This window comes from Triturus cristatus, chromosome 4_1 (assembly GCF_964204655.1).
Source record: "Triturus cristatus chromosome 4_1, aTriCri1.1, whole genome shotgun sequence".
Classification (NCBI taxonomy): Eukaryota; Metazoa; Chordata; class Amphibia; order Caudata; family Salamandridae; genus Triturus; species Triturus cristatus.
Genome location: NC_140585.1, coordinates 892,420,542 through 892,440,772, shown reverse-complemented (window position 1 = coordinate 892,440,772; position 20,231 = coordinate 892,420,542). Strand labels below are relative to the sequence as shown.

The 20,231-nt window shown below is 43.8% G+C and overlaps 1 protein-coding gene across 5 annotated transcripts in view; it reads right to left on the bottom strand.

Moving 5' to 3' along the window:
* Positions 1-848: 848 nt before the first annotated feature.
* Positions 849-20,231, bottom strand: part of LOC146855745 (NACHT, LRR and PYD domains-containing protein 5-like) — a 561,293-nt gene continuing 541,910 nt past the window's right edge. For all 5 annotated transcript variants that reach the window (XM_085653658.1, XM_085653660.1, XM_085653661.1 and 2 more), the window contains one exon: positions 849-5,456. In XM_085653658.1, the coding sequence (XP_085509784.1) occupies positions 5,126-5,456 (331 nt within the window). In that variant the 3' untranslated portion in view covers positions 849-5,125. The remainder of the gene's footprint in view (positions 5,457-20,231) is intronic.

Here is a 20,231-nt window from a genome sequence, read left to right as displayed (position 1 = left end):
ACTTGTATTGCACAAGTGCTCCCCAACTTAAAACGTACCGCCCAAAAAATGTATTATTAATCACATAGGCGAAACCTACTGCATTTACCAATGCTTGTTTCTTTATGGTGACCCTCTTCTTGCCATCCATCCTCTGCATGCCTTCTGAATATAGCCTCCTCTCAGTCTCATGCCTGTCTGCCTTAAGCTATTTTATTGTAATTCTGTAAAAGGCTAAAACCTCACTTTATATATCACAACCTCTCCTTCTTTTATACCTGCAACCTAACACTATCTAATCTCTGCCAGTATATCTATCTCACAAGCCATTCCCCTGAAACCACATGACCCTCACCAATAATCACACATAAATAGTATTAACATAGTCCATCACAAAGTAACTAGAGTAAATGGATGTCATTTTTGTTGAGTGCTCATGACTAATCATAATTAACAATAACCACTGGATTAACCATTAACCTTCGGTTCTGGAGTAGCGTTCTACTTGCTGTACAGTGCTCCAATGCCTCGCCAGGGGTAGTAAGCACTAAATAAATGTGATTACAATCACAGAAAGAGTGAAACATAAAATGGAGAGAATAGGAAGAGTAATGTAGGAATTACAAAGTCAGTTGTAATGAGGTAGAAAACAGGGAGAGAGAAAAGAAATAGTAATGATGCTGATGACGCAAAACCAATCCCATCTTGCCCCAAAGCGTGCCTTGATGGACAGGGAATGGTGTAGTCCCTAGACGGGCTTTAGTGCTCTCCTCTTAACCCGTCTAAATTTAAGAAGTCAAAGGTCTCATATTTCAAATAACAGAAATGTAGAACATATTTGGTCCTATAAGAAATTACATACAATGAAGTCTTGGCCTTAAAGGTTTTATTTTGAAACATTTTGTCATAAAGGTAGTAGTGCAATTACTCAAAATTAATAAGTGAATAAATCCGAGTGCAAAGCTCTCATATCAAGCAAAACTCAGTAAAAATCTTAAAATCAAAATACATAGTTTTAGATGGGGTCGATTTCCAGCATAGATTTTCCTTGTAAATTATGTTGAAAGAGGGCTCCTTACATCCAGCCACCACACACTTTATTTAGGTTTCTAAACAAAGGATGTCATACATTTAGTACAGTAGTACATTGTTAGCAGGTTCTAAACCAATTAGAAGAGAAACACCTATAACTATGAATACGTTCAACAGGATTCTTACAATTCTACTAAATAAAGCTTCTCATAAGCAACATGAAACAGAAAAGTTACATAGTATGTGATCCTCTCTGGCACAGCTGTGTTTAACGTATTCAGAACAGCCTCTAAAAGCCATCGTCCTTCTATGCAGGATTTCATTCTAGTGGGACATGAAAATAAAAAACTATTCACGTGGGACGAGGAAAAACGTCACATTAAAACTGGAGTCTAAGACCTAGTTTGGTTGAAGCGAGCTAGAGTATGCTTTTTCATCACTGCAAAGCATCAAATTCAGCAAAACATTTGTATCAGTACATGGAGTGTGCATATGTGAATCTAAATGCAGTTCTATATAGAAGTACATGTGTTTCTGTCCTTGGACTTTTTTGCATTTGTCTGTATGGTTTGTATGTGGTTGTCTGTGTATGTGCATTTGTGTATTTTTAGGTCTCGCGAGCCAAAGGCTCGAAGAGACATTTTATATGTAGGATTTTCAAAGTGCTACCCACACTTTTGGCTGGCCTAAACCTTGAGTGCACGAGATCACATGCACTGCACAGCTGCTCCTCTGCTAATTGCATTCCCCCCTCCCTTCTCACCCAGTCCTTTGATGCTCTGCTCGATTACTTTCACTTTCGCCGCTTTGACCCTTGCATTCCCCCCTCCCTTCTCACCCAGCCCTTTGATGCTCTGCTTCCATCTCCCTCCTCCCTGGGCGTGAAGGGAGACAGAGACATCCTCCTTAATTGCTGTTTCCCCTCCTGTGGACACGTTATTGATCAGCTCCAAACTCGATACATTGCTCTCAAGTGACCATCTGTCAGAGGAAACAAGCAGCAGGCACTTAAATGACCTCTATACATAATTATGCTTTATTATATGCCACATAATTTTACACCACTCAATGCAACACAATTCCACGCCATGCTACACAATTCTATGTCACATAATTCTACTCCACATCACATAATGCCACTCCACATCATGCCACATAATTTGACAGAACACCACATAATTCAACAAAGTGTAACATAATTCCACTCCTCCCTACATGACTCCACTCCACACAATGGCATTCCACATCACACAATTGCACTCCAAGTTACACATCTGGCCTTCATGCCACACAATTGCTCTCCATGCTGCACAATTCCATGTCTCACAATTCGACTCCACACCACAGAATCCCACGCAACCAAGTTCCACGCAACGTAATTCAACTCCACACCACATAATTTCATGCCATATATTACCCCTCCAAGTCACATAATTCCACTCCACCTATTTTCAATCCACTCCATACCACATCATTTCACCCCATGCCACATAATTCCACACCACTCAAGGCCTCGCAGTTCCATGCAACACAATTCCACATCTCATAATTCCACTCATGCCACGAATTTCCACTCACACAATTCCATGCCACATAATTCTACTCCATACCACATAATTCCACTTCAGTGCACAACATATAATTCCACATCATGCCACATACTATGCCACATAATTTCACTCCCTACAACATAATTCCACTCTGTGTCACATAATGCCTCTTCCCTTTCGTGCCACATAATTCAGATCAACATATTTCCACTCAACTCAATTCCTTGCCATGCGACACAATTGCACATCACATAAATCCATGCCACATAATTCTACTATATGCCACACACTTCACTCCACACCACATAATTCCACACCACGTCACATAATTCCACTCCACATCACTTAATCCCACTCCACACAATTGCACTCCATGTCACACAGTGGCACTCCTCACAATTCCATGTCTCAAAATTTCACTCCATGGCACACAATTGCACGCCATACAATTTCACACCACACAATTCCATGCCAAAATATTCTGCGCCACTTAAAGCCAATCCATGGCATGTAATGCCATGCCACACAATTCAAATCAACATAATTCGGCTCCATGCCACATAATTCCACGGCACGTAATTCCACTCAACACCACACAATTCATTACCATGTCACATAATTCCACTCCATGCTATATGATTTCCACTCCACTCAGTGACACTCCATGTCACCCAATTGCACTCCACATCACACAATTGCATTTCACGCCACACAATTCCACGTTGCACAATTCCACTCCAGTCAACACAATTACACTCCATGCAACACAATTCAACTCCATGCCACCTAAGTGCACTCCACCCTCATATTTCCAATCCAAGCCACATAATTCCACGTCGCATAATTCCAATCCTCTCAATGCCGCACAATACCATGCCAAACAATTCCATGCAACGCAATTCTTCTCCACATAATTTCACGCCACCTAATTCTACTCTACACCACATAATTCCACTAGTCAACACCCCTCAATTCCATGCCACACAATTCAACTCCATCCCACATAATTTCACTCCATGCAACATCACGACTCCACATCATGCTACACAATTCCACTCCATGAGACATAATTCCACTCCATACCACATAATTCCACATTGTACCACACTGTACCACCTAAATTTAATCTCCCAAAACCAACATAATTTCACACCACACAATTCCACACCAGACAATTCCATGCCAGACCATTCCATGTCACATCTCATAATTCTACTCCACGGAGCATAATTCCACTCCTTGCCACCTAATTCTATGCCAAAGCACTTGATTTCACACCATGTCACATAATTCCACTTCACGGCACTGAATTCCTCTCCACACAATTGCACACCACGTCACATAATTGTAGTTCACGCCACACAGTAACATGTCTATCTCAGTGAATGCAAAATAATTCCACTCCACATAATTCCATGCCACATAAAGTGCTCTCCACTTCTCATAAATCCACACCACATAATTCCATTCCATGGCACACAATTGCATGCCACATAATTCCATACCACACCCCATAATTCCACACCACATCACATAATTCCACTCCACCCCCATACTTCCTCTCCGCAGAATTGCACTCCATGTCACACAATTGCATACCACACCACACAATTCCATGTCTCACAATTTCCCTCAACACCCCACAATTCTAGGCCACACCACACAAATCCACACCAATTAATTCCATGCCATACCACATAATTACACTCCATGGAACGTAATTCCATGCCACATAATTCCACTCAACTATTAATGAATCCACTCAATAACATAATTCCACTTAGCGGCACATAATTCAAGTCCACCACATAATTTCATTCCATGCCACATATTTCCACTCCATTCCACATACTTCCATTCCTCTCAACACAATTCCATGCCACACAATTCTATGCCACACAATTCCACTCCACACAATTCCACACCACACCATATAATCCTACTTCACGCCATGCCAATTAATTCCACACCACATCCCTTAATTCCACACCATGCCACATAATTTAACTCCAGGTAACATAATTCATTTCCATACAATTGCAGTCTATGCCACACCACGCCAAAGAATTCCACATCTCACAATTCAGCTCCATGCCACACAGTTCCAAGCCACTCAACATACTTTCATGCCACATAATTTCACCCCACACATCATAATTTCACTCTGCATATTTCCACTCTACTTGACAACACGTAATTCTACTCCCCTCTACATTTGCAGAACAAGCATTTGCAATGCAATAGGTCTCGCATTTACGCAAGTTTGAGCTACTCAAATTACAAATAACAATGCCTTTTATTTTTGTTTTCTTTTTTAAAACTTAAATAAAAGGCAGTGTCATTTACAATGCCAATAGCTTAAACTCGCGTGAATGCGAGACCTATTGCATTGCAAATGCTTGTTGAGAAAGCAATGAAGGCATTTGTTCATTTTATGCATAGGCAGGTGACTGTAGGAGCCTAGATGTTTGCGTGCAAGGATGTATGTATAATACAAATAGATGTATATAAGTGAACAATAAAATTGGATGTCTTGATGTTGTCAGTGCTAGTTGGAATCCAGGTTAAACTTTCAGATCTGACTGGTGGATCGAATATTTTTCAAGAAGTTGTGAAATATTATTTTTTAATATTTGTACTCGTTCCTTCACTGCGTTTTCGACACAGTTCTCGCCATCATTTACGTCCTTCAGCACTGCTTTCAGGAGATGAACGAGCCATGCTGTTTTGTATTGATTTGATCCACTTGAAAGTATTTTCTTTACTTTCTCTTCTGTGTATCGGAGCACCTCTTCATCCTCTGTGATTCTTGTCACAATCTTCAAATCTGGTCGATCACACTTCAGTTTGTTTAGGTTTACTGTTCCATCATGCCCAAAAAAGTTCATACACAAGCTAGAAAAAACAAATATGCATTGAGTGTTTGTAAGTGAATGTAAAACTGCAACATATTTATATGGTATGCCATGCTTGTGAAAGGAAAATGTTACCCTGTAAGCATCTGTTTGTGGTGTGTAGTGCTGTCGATCCACATGCTCTGCATACTGTAAATCCACGTGCTCTGCATACTCCTGCCATCTAGTGTTGGGCTAAATGTTACCCTGTAAGCATCTGTTAGTGGCGTGTAGTGCTGTAGATCCACATGTTCTGCATACTGTAAATCTACATACTCCTGCCATCTAGTGTTGGTCTCGGACGTGTCCAACTTGCTTTTCTTTCAATTGGTTTTTCAAGTCACAAGGTATAGTGACTTCACCTATGACTGATAATGTGCAAGGGAAAAGGCTCCATTGTTAGGGTGTTTTTACGTACGGCAGGTAAGGATGAAAATGGAGAATAGAAAAGCAGAAGATGACCATTCAAAAGAACAAGAAAGAAATGCATCTTTAACAACCCCAGGCTTCTGGGAAGGAGGGTGGTTGAATGGGAATCTACAGCACTACATGCCACCAACAGATGCTTAAAGGGTAAGTAATATTTTCCATTCATGGCCATGTGTAGTTGTAGATACACACGCTCTACGTAGACTTTTAAGCAGTACTCTCCTAATCATTGGCCAGCCAGAAGATGTTGCAAGAACTGGAACAAATGACATAGCACAGCTTGGCCAACATTAGCTTGTATGTGTCCTAAAACATCCACACAGTAGTGCTTAGTGAACGTGTGTGGAGTGGACCAAGTCGTTGCTTTACATATGTCAGCTATAGGACTGTTACCAAGGAAAACCACGGAGGCCCCCTTTTAGGGGTTAGTGGGGCATGGGTGGGGCAGGCAATTGCAAGACTTTAGAGTAGCAAATCTGAATACATTTGACCAGCCACCTAGCTATGCCCGCTTGGAGAAAGCATGGTCTTTGTGTGGTTTAGTGAATGAGACAACGAGTTGTGTCTTGTGAAAGGGCTTTGTCCTGTGTAGTACATAAGGGCTTTTTTTTATGTTTAGTGTGTGAAGAGCCCTCTCTGCCACAGAGTCTAAGTGTGAGAATAACACAGAGTTATTTTTTTTGTTTAAGGTGGAAGGAAGATACCACATTAGGCAGAAACTTTTGATTAGTCCTAAGGATGACTCTATCATTGTGCACCTGGAAGAAGGGTTCCTCGGGGTTAAGAGCTTGAAGTTCCTTCACTAGCCTGAGAAGACCGCCTTCGAAGAGAGAAACTGTAAGGACATGAATGAAGATGCTTGGAAGGAGGTCCCCTGCATTGAGTTAGGACAATGTTGAGGTTCCAAACAGGGGCCCGGGTACCCTATGTGGAATAAGCCATCTAAGACCCTTCATAAAGGCTTTGGTGACACGGACTCTGAACAAGAAAGAATGCGCCTTCTTTTGAAGGTAAGTTGCAAATGCAGCTAAGTGGAGATGGACAGATGTGTAGGCAAGGCCTAACATCTGCAGATGAAGCAAGTAGAAAACCATGTCTTGGATCACTGGTTTCATTAGGGCTAAGTGTTTTGGAAGGCAATAATGAACAAACTTTTCCATTTGGCAGCATAGCAGGCCCCCATGGTGGGTCTGCAGGCCTCCTTAAGGACGGACATACATTCAGGAGGCAGACTGAGTAACCAAATTCTAAGACTTCAGGAGTAAAATCACTAGATTCAGCTGCCTAGAGTTTGGGTGTCTGACTGTACTCTGGTCCTAAGCGAAGGTCTGACTGGTTGGGCAGCTTCTCGTGAGGAACTAGGGTCAGGTTGAGAAGGATGGCAAACTAGGGTTGTCTAACCCACGTGGGAGCCAACAGGATGACAGTGAGGTGTGTTTGCTGAAGCTTACATAAGGAAGGAGTGGGAGAGAAGGAAAAAAGTAGGCAAATATCCCTGACCAGTTCTTCCATAGTGCATTGTCCATGGACTGTGGGTGTAGTAACCAGGTGACTAAGCTTTGACATTTAGCGTTTTCGGCGGTAGCGACGAGGTCCATGTCGGGGAACCCCCAACAATAGAAGTACAGGAGTAGGACAAGCGGATGGAGTTCTCACTCGTGGACTAGTTGCTGTATCCTGCTGAGAAGGCCTTCAAAGTAGTAGTCTACTCCTGGTATGTACTCTACCACTAGATGGATCTTGTGGTGGAGAGCCCTTTCTCCAAATGACCTGTGCTAACGCTGAGTGGAAGCCACCTTGTTGCAGGAGGTACTACATGGTGGTCATATTGCCTGTTCTGATGAGGACTCCTTTGTGTTGTAGGTGGCATAAGAAAGCTTTGAGACCCAACAGCTGTCCAGTAGCACCCAGTAGTTGATGTGGGTACCCAGTTGGTGGAGTGCCCACATGCCCTGAATGACCAAGCCCTGGAGATATGCCCCCACCTCATGAGAGAAGTGTCCATTGTGATGGTCGCTTGTGGAATTTAGTTGAGAAAGGGCCAGCCCTGCAACAGATTGTTACTGTACCACCACTGCAGAGAGCTATATGTGCTGTCCCAAATCAACACTTGATCTTCCCAGTGACCCTCGGCGTGTGAACATTGTGCTTCAAGGCACCATTATAGTGGAAGCATGTGCAATCTCACATGGAGAACTATGACAATACAGGAGGCCATAATGCTGAGGAGGCGCATGAGTGTCCTGATTATTAAGGTTTAATTTGGCTGAAAACAAGTAAGTAACAACTGAAAAGCTTGCATCCACACTTGGCTGGGATACACTTTCCAGTTGACTGATTTGAAAACTGCTCCCAAGAAGGCTGTATCTGAAGGGGCTGGCAGTAGAACTTTACTGCGTTGATGGTGAACCCTAGATCGTGCAGGAGGTTTATGGTGGCCTTGGTATGTGCCAAGCCCTGGTGTTGGTTTGTGCTCTTGATCAGCCAGTCACCCAAGTAAGGAAACATGTGAATGCCACCCCTCCAGAGATGAGCGGCTACCATGGCAAGGCATTTTGTGAATACCCTGGGGGCCATGGTGACCCCGAAGAGCAGCACTTTGAGTTCAGAATGCTGGGCACTTACCATGAACCACAGGTACTGACAGCGTGCAGGGTGGAATTGGATGTGGAAATAAGCATCCTTCAAGTCGAGTGCAATAATAAAGTGGCCTTGCTGCAGCAGAGGGATAACGTCCTGGAGAATGACCATGTGGAAGTGCTCGGACAGGAAGTATTCATTGAGGGGCATGAAGTTGAGTACAGGACTGGGTGTCCCATTCTTCTTGCGGATAAGAACATACAGGTCTTGCCGGGGTGGTGTCGCAAGCTCTATTTCCCTCTTGCAAATGAGTGCCTCTACTTCCTCCAGAAGGAGGCACTGGTATGCTGGGGAGAGGGTTTGTTTGTGGGGAGGGATGCTTGGTGGGGTTGTAGTGAGTTCTAAACAGTAACCCTGCCTGATGGTGGAGAGAATCCACTGATCAGAGGTAATTTCTTCCCACTGTGAAAGAAACCTCTGTAGTCTTCCCTGACAGGTGTTGTGCGATCTGGGGGAAGGGAGAGCGAATCAATGTTTAGCGGGGCAGCTCCATTAGCTGCACCCCTTCAGCCGCTGGCCCTGGAATTGCAACTCCTGAAAGCTCCCCAGGGGTAGCCCGTGTAGGTGTCTGTTGTTGTTGCTGTCTCTGGTAGGAGGCAGATGCTTCAGGGGAGGTAGCCTCAGCACCTCCTCTGAACTTGGATCTACGAAAGGAACTGCACGGAGAAGGCGTTTGGAAGGTACCCATAGTCTTGGTTTTATCCATGGCCTGTTTAATTTTCTCCAGCATCTGATCAACCTGCGGTCCAAAAAGGTGCTCACATGCATGGGGTCTCTGTGGTGGTAGTGATGTGGGAAGAGGAGGAGGAGTGGGAGAGGTGGAAGAAGAACAGGGCCAGGACAAAATGGTAGAGGACTGCTGCGTCTTGACCTTGTCTGGAGGTGTAGGCTCCCATGCAAGCTCCTCCTTAAATGTTAGTTTCCTCTCATGAGGGAGAGTATCTTGGTCTTTGGTAGGAGGTCTGGTGACAATCCTCCCAGTCTACAAGTGGATACAAATCTGTTTCTGCCAGGCATTGAGCTCCTCTTGAAGATGCTGCAAGATGGGCTGCTGCAGTTCCTCGGGGGAGGTGCTTGGTCTGTGTTCGGTGTCAGGGAGGTGGCGAAGCGAGGTATGTCTTACTCGCTTGTCAACATTTTGTGGTGAGGTTGTACCTCCTGGACCTAGGGCTTTTCCTTCTCAGACTCCGAGCGGGAGCAGGCACCTGGGCTGAAGTGGAGTCTGTCCTTGCCCGAGAGACCAATTTCTGGTTCTTCCTCAATGTAGTGGTTTCAAAGAGGTCATGGGTATTGTCCGCCTACTGCTGAATCATAATGCATTGAGCAAGTCAATTTCATCGGTACTGCAGGGACTTCTTGGAGCAGAAGGTGAGACAGGTGGAGCAGGAGGTTTCATAGTGCGCTGGAGACAGACAGAGGTAGCAGGCTTGATGGTGGTCTGTCCAGGGGTATTTTGAATGACACTTTTGGCAGTACTGGAAGGGAGTCCTTTCCATTACGGAGTCTACAGTCTCGAAGAAGAAGACTGATTTGAAAGCCATGGGCGGGGCACGAGTCACAAGAGCGGTGTTGAGTGGAACCCAGTTGCTAAGCCTGATGAATGTCGAGACGAGAAAGAAACCTACTGCCATCGATGATTATCACCAACAGGAATGGAGGAACTGAAAACGTCGGACAAGGAACAACACAAGGAGTCGACCTGGAGCGGAGTGGATATAAATCCAAACCTGATGGTGGAAAATAAACAACCTAACAATGGTGCTGATGCCCATGTGCATTACATAGGAGTTACTTTACTTCGTGACTCGAAAGACGTCCTTGAAGAAAACTAAGTCTGAAACCAACACTATATGTTAGAAGTATGCAGAGCATGTGTACCTACAGCTACACATGCCTCGAATATAGCTGTTTCTTAATAACAAATGTTATTGGCAACAACTGTATTAAGGCACCTACAATGACACATTAATTACAATAATGCAAAGGTCAAAACACATTTTATCTTCTTAGTTCAAAATAAAAGTAGACCATCTCCGCACAACTTAATTAATGATATTGTATGTTAATACACAGATTAACACCCTTGAGACCTGGTTAAATGTCTTTAGGTGTACCATCTGAACAACAACATGGCATAATCCATACACACATTTTAAAAAGTAATGAAAATAATACGCTGTATGTTACCACTGACGACCCATTAGAAACCCATTTGAAACTTCACCCATCACACATAAAAAAAGGGTTAGAAATGACATATCTTCAATCACAATACATGTGTGTGTCGGTGTATGTAACAGAGGAGCAGTTGCCCCGCTGTAGTTAAGATTGACGTCTCACTCTATGGGACTTCGGTTTTTGCAACCTCACTAACTTTTTGCCCCCTAACAATTTGCACCAAACTTCGGAGATACAGCATATAAACCCACAGACTTCAGCATGGCCAATTTGATGCAACTTAAATTGTAACGTTTTCTATTAGCACATCTACCTTGTAGATTTTTGCAGAATCTTCTTGTGTGCTTGATATATTCAGAATATTTTAATTGTTTTTTGGTTTTGAATTTAAACTAAACATACTTGATACTATCTAAACCAAAATGGAACCGTCCACCATGCATGGTCAAGTACCGTGCAGTGTGTAAAACATTTGCGAACACAAGAAAGCGATGGATAATATAACTTGAACAACGAATACTGAAGAAGCGTACATGTCCTGGCGAGTTACAAGTGCACTGAAAAAGTACATTTCAATTGATTACATTTAAAATTGCTCATCTATACATACATACATATGCCTACACAAACATGCATATACATACACAGAGAAACACTAAGATCCAAACATACATACACAAACATACACACACATCCACACCTATGAAGGCACCTTCAAATAGACAAGTGTATACACACACATCCAATAGGAGACAATACAAAAAGACAAAGTACATCACCGTACACACGCACACAAACCTCTCTCTCGGTTTTTCTCTCTCACACATACGCCACATATATTGGGAAGCAGGACTGGCGGTATTGATTACAGCTTGGAACCTGGTGAGCACTGGACAGAGATACTCCACACCTGCTCCCAGAGTCTTTCCAAAGGAAAGAAAGGTTGGCAATCCCTGAAGAATAGCACATGCTGTCTGTAGTGAGACTTCATGTGCACAGAATATACACTATGCAATAATTTTCCAACAACTAACAATATTTCCAAGCAGGCCATGAATTCTTACGTAGTCTGCAGATGCCCCGGTCATCTTGGACATATGGGCATAACTTCCCTCATGTTCCATGGTGGTTTTACTAGGCAATGGTGATACATACAAACATATTAAGGCATGGGGCAAGTGGGCAATTGCCCAGGGCCCCCACCTTTCAAGGGTCCTCTGGGAAAGTGAACTAACTTTCTAACTCCAATCTGTTTATTTCTCTGTTTCAACCTTTAATGTATTATTTATTATTGTTTGGCGTCATTGGGTTTGATTTAGTGGAAAATGGGTGATAAAGTCAAAGCTGATGCAGATAGGGGTCCTAAAGGTGATACAGTGTTGCTGTAGCTGGGACCATGCTACACATGTCTAGGATTACCTTTTCTAAGGAGCAGTTGCTTCCTTGGAACCACAGATAATTTTTAGAAGTCATTTTGTTGATAGAAACATACTCAGAACTAATTTATGTTGTTTATCTAGTTGTACTGTAAATGAAGTTGCAGGAGACTGTAGGTGTGTTGCCTTTTAATAGAAAAGGTCCTGCTACAGAACTGGTAAAAACTTTGTCAGTATTATTTACTCATTTTAGCATAAGGTTTTAGAGTTGAAGCATAGCAGGTGAATTGATAGATAAGTAACAGCAGAATAGTTAACCTTTGTTTAACTACACTGCAGTGCTACACGTGTCAAAGAGAATCTATAACTCATCTTCCACAGAGAGAACAGAGTGACAAAGCTTGAAGTAGTTATTGTAGTCAAAGGGAAAGTAGTTACTGTATTCACAGAGAGAACATATATTTCAGAGTCTCATTATTTGAATGTTTAGTTTCAGGAATTACAAGTTCCACACCAAAGAACAGAGTTGGTTTCACAGAGATAATGCTAAGATGACGAGTCAAAGTGGTAGAGCCCAGTGTCTTAGTATTCTCCCTAATCCCATTCTGCGTCCCAGTTTGTACCAATGTCCCTGGTATTACGGTGTGTGGTAATGGTGGAGGTAGTGAGAGATAGAAGAGTTCGACTGCTCCCATTGAAATCTGAATACAAGATTAATGCATCCTGACCACACACATAGAGTCACAAAAATGCATACAAAGAACAGACTTACATACACAGTTTCACAAGTTGGAATGTGCCTACTGGCACATGCCTATTTAAAAGAAATAACTAATTGTGAATGTTTGGACATCCATATATGAAGAATCACATACAAGTGCACACACATACAGAAACACATAAATGCATTGGTAAATGTGTGTGACCACACTCTAGGTGCATGCCTACTTAAACACTGATATATGTAACTGTGAACATCCACACACATGTAAGAAGACACATTTAGCCAAATACACAAAAGCACATACATAAACAAGTGACCATCCTTCCACAGGGTACATGCCCTTTTAAAAATATAGACTTGGTTCGCTAGGAGACTGAGCTTGGGCGTCCGTTAATGAGCAAGGAATGGGAGCAAGTTCTTTATCGCGTCCACCATACAGCGTCAGACACTGCGGGGGCAGAATCTGCCTATAATGTGGCGGCATACTGGTACTATACTCCAGCCCGCATTCAGTCTTGGGACCCTACTAAATTCGGTCTTTGCTGGCGGGGGTGCGGGCATTCTGGCACTCTCGTTCACTTGCTGTGGCGATGACCGAAGTTGGTGCGGTACTGGGCGGAGATCTTGGACGACCTTGACGAGGCGTTTCAGATTAAGCTGCCACGGGAACCCATGCACACGCTGTTAGGTCTCCCTCATCCCAAGTTCTTTCCCCTGCGTACGATGCAGGGTAGACAACTGGCGCTGGCGCTGCTCGCGGTGCGGCAGGTTCTGTTGGCGCAGTGGGACTCCCCGGCAGAGCCGGATCCGAGGGACTGGATCCAGAGGCTCTGGCATCTGCTGGCGATGGAACACCTATCACTCAGAATCCATGGGAGGGGTTCGGAATATGTGAAGCTCTGGGGCCCCTTTTTGCGGCTTCTGTCCAAGGAGGTGCGGGAAGTTACGTGCCTCAAATATTTGCAAATTCTTCAGCTTATCCCTTTGGAACCGGCAGGGGACACTGAGGAGGTTTGACTTCACTTTGATCAAGACTGTTGACTCTCAGGGCTTCGGGGTGGCGGGTAGAGGCAGATGCGGAGAGGCAGGGGGGAGGGGGTTTACATGTTTTGTTTTTGGACTCTTCTTCTAAAACTGTGATGCACGAGCAAATGCCTGACAGGCCTGGCCTGTGTTCCATCCTTTTCTTGCGGGGTCGCCCTCCGGGCTGTAGACCTGTGTGCTGTGTATGGCATATTTTGTTTCGCTCTGCCAGCCATACGATGTAGGCAGTCAAGCTGTGTACTTTGCGGGTGTATCACTTAATAAAAAGATTGATTCTAAAAATATAGACTTGCACAGACACATACAACCTCTCCTGCCCACACAAACAGAAATATACATACATATGTACACAAGTATAATTGGGTGCATGGCAACTTATTAAAATATAAGTGGTTACAAACATCCAGACTCACACAACACATGCACATATGTTAAAATTAGTTGATTACCTTCAGTAACACTCTTTCCACTGGCTATTCTATCTAACCACAGATTCATCACACTCTGAGTAGCCACAGGCACCAGAATGGATCCAGAAGCTCTTACCAATAGCTCCTTCATGCCAGCCGTTGGCACCATCATTCTCTGTAATGACCCCGTCCCATCTCTAGACATGATGACACCGAGTCGCAGAAAGGTACCATTACTGCACGATGAGGTCAGCTTATACATTCTTCTTTTCCGTGCCTTCAGACACAGAGCTTACCCTACTAACTGGCAGTGAGTGATTGTAACTTGAGGCCTTATTAATTCCTGAAAGTCCACTTTCAGGAATTATTAACAGAGGAAGGTGGTGGGAAATGAGACAGTCAGGTAGAGTATCCACCAGGAAAAGCTTTATTGTACATAAATAATGTATTATTTTGATGGATACTTCTAACCAAACGTTGCGAACGTATACCAAAGCAATGCCTCCTCGGAGGTGCTAGATTTTACACCAGGAACCCAGCAGGTGAAATGCCCTCTCTGTGGACTTGTGAATTAATGTAGTTGTGTCTGGTAACAGTATGGACAGAAGCTCACTTGGCTGCCTAGCAGATGTCCAAAACTGGAGCACCCTGAGCAGGGCTGTAGTCACAGTTTCTGCCCTGGCAGAATGATGCCAAATGCCCTAAAGAGGTTACTCTTTAGCCAAGAGCTCAATCTTTAGCCAAGGCAGAACATAGCTTCATACAAAGGACAATCTAATAGGATAAGGTCTCTTCTGGACCATCTTCTGTTCCTTTCTCCACAACGGCAAACCCAATGAACAGCTGATCACTTACATAGTACTCCTTAGTCCCATCAATGTAGAAACTAGGGACATACTATCACTCCAATTGGTGCAGCCTCATCTCTTTACACAGATACAGGGAATAAATTAATGCATGGAGCATGATGGACTGCCCGTATTGGACATGTGAAAACACTTTCGGAAGAAGGGATGTACGAGTCTGACGTAACAAGCAACATTTCCAAAGTACCTGTAGGATTGCAGGAAAGGTAGATGAAAATCAAGAGCTTTAGAGTACAACTATGAATGGGTTCAAATGGGGTACACATCAAAAATGTCAAGCCCAAACTGATGCCCCTCTGTCATATTGAAGAGAGCAGGGAAAAATATAGGTGAAAGACCTGTTAAAAAATGCATCACAAGGGGTGAGTTAAATAGTGAGGGCTGATCAGGCAAACAAGAAAGGCCATAAGGGCCGACAAGTAACCTTTAATGGTTCCTGCATCAAAGCCTTGCACGACACTCGACAATACAAATGACACAACATCAGATAATCTGCTTTTCTTCACTCCAGGCAACACATTTATTCCAGTGGCCTTCATAAATAAACTTGGTGAAAGGATGGCAAGTGCCAAAAATTATATCCACCACTTCGGATGGAAGATCAAAGCTGCTCAGCTGATTACTCACTATCCATGCATGAAGATGCAAACTGTGCAGGTTTGGATGGTGCACTATGCCCTGCTTTTGGAACAGCAGATCCTCTCAAAGAGAAAGATGAATTGTGGGTAGAAGCTTAGACTCAACAGCTCAGAGTACCAGAACCTTTTGAGCCTCCAGAATCAGGTATGCTTGATTCTGCCTGCCTTTCTTCAGGACCTGCAGGATCTGGGGCAGTGATGCAAATCTCTAACAAAGGCCAAAGTCCCACCAAAGGCATACTGTGTCTCCTAGAGAACTGCAGGTAGAATATGCCTGGAAAATGTAGAGTTTTCTGAGGTAGCAAATTGGTCTAATAAGGATGCGCTTCACTGAGCAAAGGAACTGTGAACCACCTCTTGGTGCAGGCATGGCTCGTGATTTTTGCTGAGTTTGTCTGCGTTGATGTACCAAGATCGCGTTAAATATTTGAGTTTAAATTGGTGGAATATGGGAAAAGTTGCCTGTAAAAGGAAGGGCATATCCAAGTGGGAAGATTTAGAGGACCCATTAGGAAATGCTGGATCCTTCTGCCTACTAGCCCCTAAACATTCATGGAGGGTCAACTAAAGAAGTTTGGAGGTGGTGCCTGGAGAAGAGGAGGACAAGTAATGCCACTGTTATTGTTAACCTAGACCTTTGGCACTACCTCTGCTCATACCACTTTGAAAAGTGTGCACTACTTGTCCACTGGCTGAGAAGATTGACTTTTGGTGTAAGTGAACTGCCTGAGTAGCCTCTGAATTTTCAGTACTGCTGATGGAACTGGTTAGTGGGTGAAAGTAATCCTAAGGAGTAGGCCACCCCCTTACTGTTTTTGAGTCCCTCAAAGAATGTATCATCCTTCTTAACAATACGTCTGTATCCATTAAAGGGCATATCAATTAGAGAAGCCGAGACTTCCCAAGAGAAGTTGGTCAAGTGCATCCAGGCATGTCATCTGATAATGACACTGGTAAGCATAGCAAATTAAACAGAATACACTGCATGTAGCTCAGAACATAGAATATATTTCATAGCATCTTGTCCATCTTGCACTGTTTCAGCAAAACAGTGGTACATATCTAACGGTAAGACAGGCAATACTTTGCATATCATCATCAAAAGACGTGGGTAACTGTGTGGGAGGCAAAAAACATTCAAGGAACACCATGATAAACTGGAAGAGAAGGAAAATGCTACTTACCAGTATGCATCTGTTCTTGGCATGTAGAGCTGCAGAGTCACACAGTGCATAGGTCGCTATCTGGTGGTGGGCCCGGATGATTACACTTTGTTGTTGTCCTGGAAGAAGTCTTTGTAGTCACGAGATAGGCGACTCCTCCTATGGACTATAGTGTGCATGGGCATCGGCTCCATCTTCAGATCGTTTTTCGCCATGAAGGGAAATGATAGAGTTGTGTGACAACAGAAATAGATGTCCATGTATGGTGTATCTAAGTAAGATAATACTGGAACAGATAAAGATAGCCGGGGAGGTGGGTGGACGTGTGCGACTCTGCAGCTCTACATGCCAAGAACAGATGCATACTGGTAAGCAGCATTTTCCGTTCAAGGCATATGAGCTGCAGATCACACACTGTGCATAGATTGCATAGCAGTTCTCTCCCTTAGCGGCAACCACCAGTATCTGCTGCAGTTGTCTGAAATAGTGATTTGAGTACAGCCTGGCCCACACTAGCTTGTTGTTTTGCCTGTACATCTACACAATAATGTTTTGTGAATGTGTGCGGTGTAGACCATGTAGCTGCTTTGCAGATATCATATAATGGAATGTTTCCATTAAAATGCCATGGATGCCCCTATTATACGAGTGGAATGAGTCGTAGGGGAAATGGATAAAGTACGTTTTGCTTTGTGGTAGCAAATTTGTATGCATTTTACAATCCACCTTGCAATACCTGTTTTTGAAATGGGATTGCCTTTGTGTGGTGGAGAGAAATACACGAAAAGCTGTTTTGTTTTACGGAAGGACTTTATCCTATCACTATAGTAAAGAAGAGCTCTTTTAAGGTCTAGCGTATGGAGAGCCCTTTTTAGCCACTGTTGTAGGTTGGGAGAAGAATACTGGCAACTCAACAGATTGATTGAGGTGGAAAGGTGAAATGACTTTTGGTAGGAATTTTGGATTAGTTCTTAGAACTACTTTATTTTGATGTATTTGTAAAAATGGTTCCTGAATTGTTAGTGCCTGGAGCTCACTTACTCTTCTGAGTGATGTGATAGCCACTAGAAAAGTGACTTTCCATGTGAGAAATTATAGCTCATATTTGTGTAGGGGTTCGAATGGAGGACCCATAAGTCTAGTGAGAACAATGTTTAAATTCCACACTGGTGAGGGTGGTACCCTGGGAGGAATTATTCTTTCGAGGCCTTCCATGAAGGCTTTGATGACAGGAACTCTGAGAAGCGACAGATGTTGTCTGTTTTGAAGGTAAGCTGCGATAGCAGCTAGATGTAACCTGATGGATGTATATGCTAAATTACATCTGTGAAGATGTAGTAAGTAGCATATAATATGCTGGATGGAAACATCTAGTGGATTGATATTGTTATTGTTGCAGGAGATAACAAATCTTTTCCATTTGGCTGCATAGCAGGCTCTAGTGGTAGGACGTCTAGCCTCTTTGATGAATATAATGTAATCAGGCGGGAGGTTTAGGTAGCCGAATTCTAGGACCTCAGTAGCCAAATGGCTAAGTTTAGCTGCATGGGGTCCGGATTCATGATCTCTCCATGGTTCTGTGTTAAGAGGTGTGGAGAGAGGTGTCGTTTTTTGATGTGGTACCACTGAGAGTTGTAGCAGGGTGGTGCACCATGGCTGCTTTGCCCAAGTTGGTGCGATTAAGATGAGCGTCAGTGAGTGCTGTTGCATCTTGCGTATCACTAATGGAATGAGTGGGAGAGGCGGAAAAGCGTATGCAAATATGCCTGGCCAACTCATCCATATCGCATTGCCTTTGGACAATGGGTGTGGGTACCTGGCGGTGAAGCTTGGGCATTTTGAGTTCAAGTTTGTGGCAAACAGGTCTATGTCTGGATGTCCCCACCTTTGAAACAAAGGCTGAAGAACTTGTGGATGCAGTTCCCACTCGTGGATTTTTTGTCTTTGACGACTCAACAGATCAGCAATTTGATTGTGAACTCCTGGTAGATGTTCTGCTAGGAGAAAAATGTTTCCAGGAATGGCCCATCTCCATATGCTCTGTGCTAGTTGTGAAAGCTGTAAGGAGTGCGTCCCCCCCCCCCCTGTTTTTGTAGATAGTACATGGCTGTCATATTGTCCATGCGGACTAAGACCGCCTTACCTGAGACATGACTTTGGAAGGATTTCAGGACCAGAATTATGGCTAGTAACTCCAGATGGTTGATGTGGAGTAGCTTTTGTTGAGGCGTCCACCTGCCTTGTACTGTATGGTGTGATAAATGGGCTCCCCAGCCGGTGAGCGATGCGTCTGTGGTTAACACTACTTGTGGAAGCGGGTCCAGGAACGGTCGACCTTTGGAAAGGTTTTTGGTGCTCCACCACTGCAGAGAGTGATGTGTTTGACCGTCTACCACCACCAGATCTGTTAGCTGACCCTGGGCCTGGTTCCACTGGCGTGCCAAGCATTCCTGTAAGGGGCTCAGCTGGAGTCTTGCATGTAGTACTACGAAGATGCAAGAGGCCATCATTCCTATGAGTTGCATGAACACTCGAGCTGGTAATGAGTGTTGTGGTTGGAATCTTTGTATAAGAGCTTGCATGCTGTTTATCCTGACCGGATTGGGGGTTGCAAGTGCTTTGGAGGTGTCTATTGAGGCACCTAGGTACTGCTGACAACGGGACGGCTGGAGATGTGACTTTGTCTTGTTTATGGTGAACCTGAGCTTGTGTAAGAGCTGAATAGTTTGGTAAGTGTGCTGTATGCAGTGGTGGTATGACTTGGCTTTTATTCGCCAGTCGTCCAGATAGGGGAAAACATGAATGTTTTGCCTCCTTAAATGCGCTGCGAAGCATTTTGTAAAAACTCGGGGCCTGTGGTGACTCCAAAGGGGAGGACTTTGAACTGGTAATGCTGACCGTCCACCACGAACCGAAGATACTTCCTGTGAGCTTGGTGAATGGGAATGTGGAAGTAGGCGTCCTTGAGATCTAAAGTGGTAAGGAAATCGCCTTGTGTTAACAAAGGAAGGACTTGTTGCAGAGTGACCATATGGAAATGGTCTGATTGAATGTAGAGGTTCAGTGGTCTGAGGTCTGGTATGGGCCTCAGAGAACCGTCCTTCTTTGGTATGGGGAAATAGAGTTAGTAAACCCCTGTATTTTGGTGATGCAGTGGAACTGGTTCTATTGCATGCTTTTGTAGGAGAGCATTGACCTCCTGTTTCAGTAGTGTTAGATGTTCTTGTGACATGGGACGCTGTCTGGGTGGTATGTGTGGAGGAGTTGAAATGAGCTCCAGACAATAACCTGAATTAATTATTTGTTTT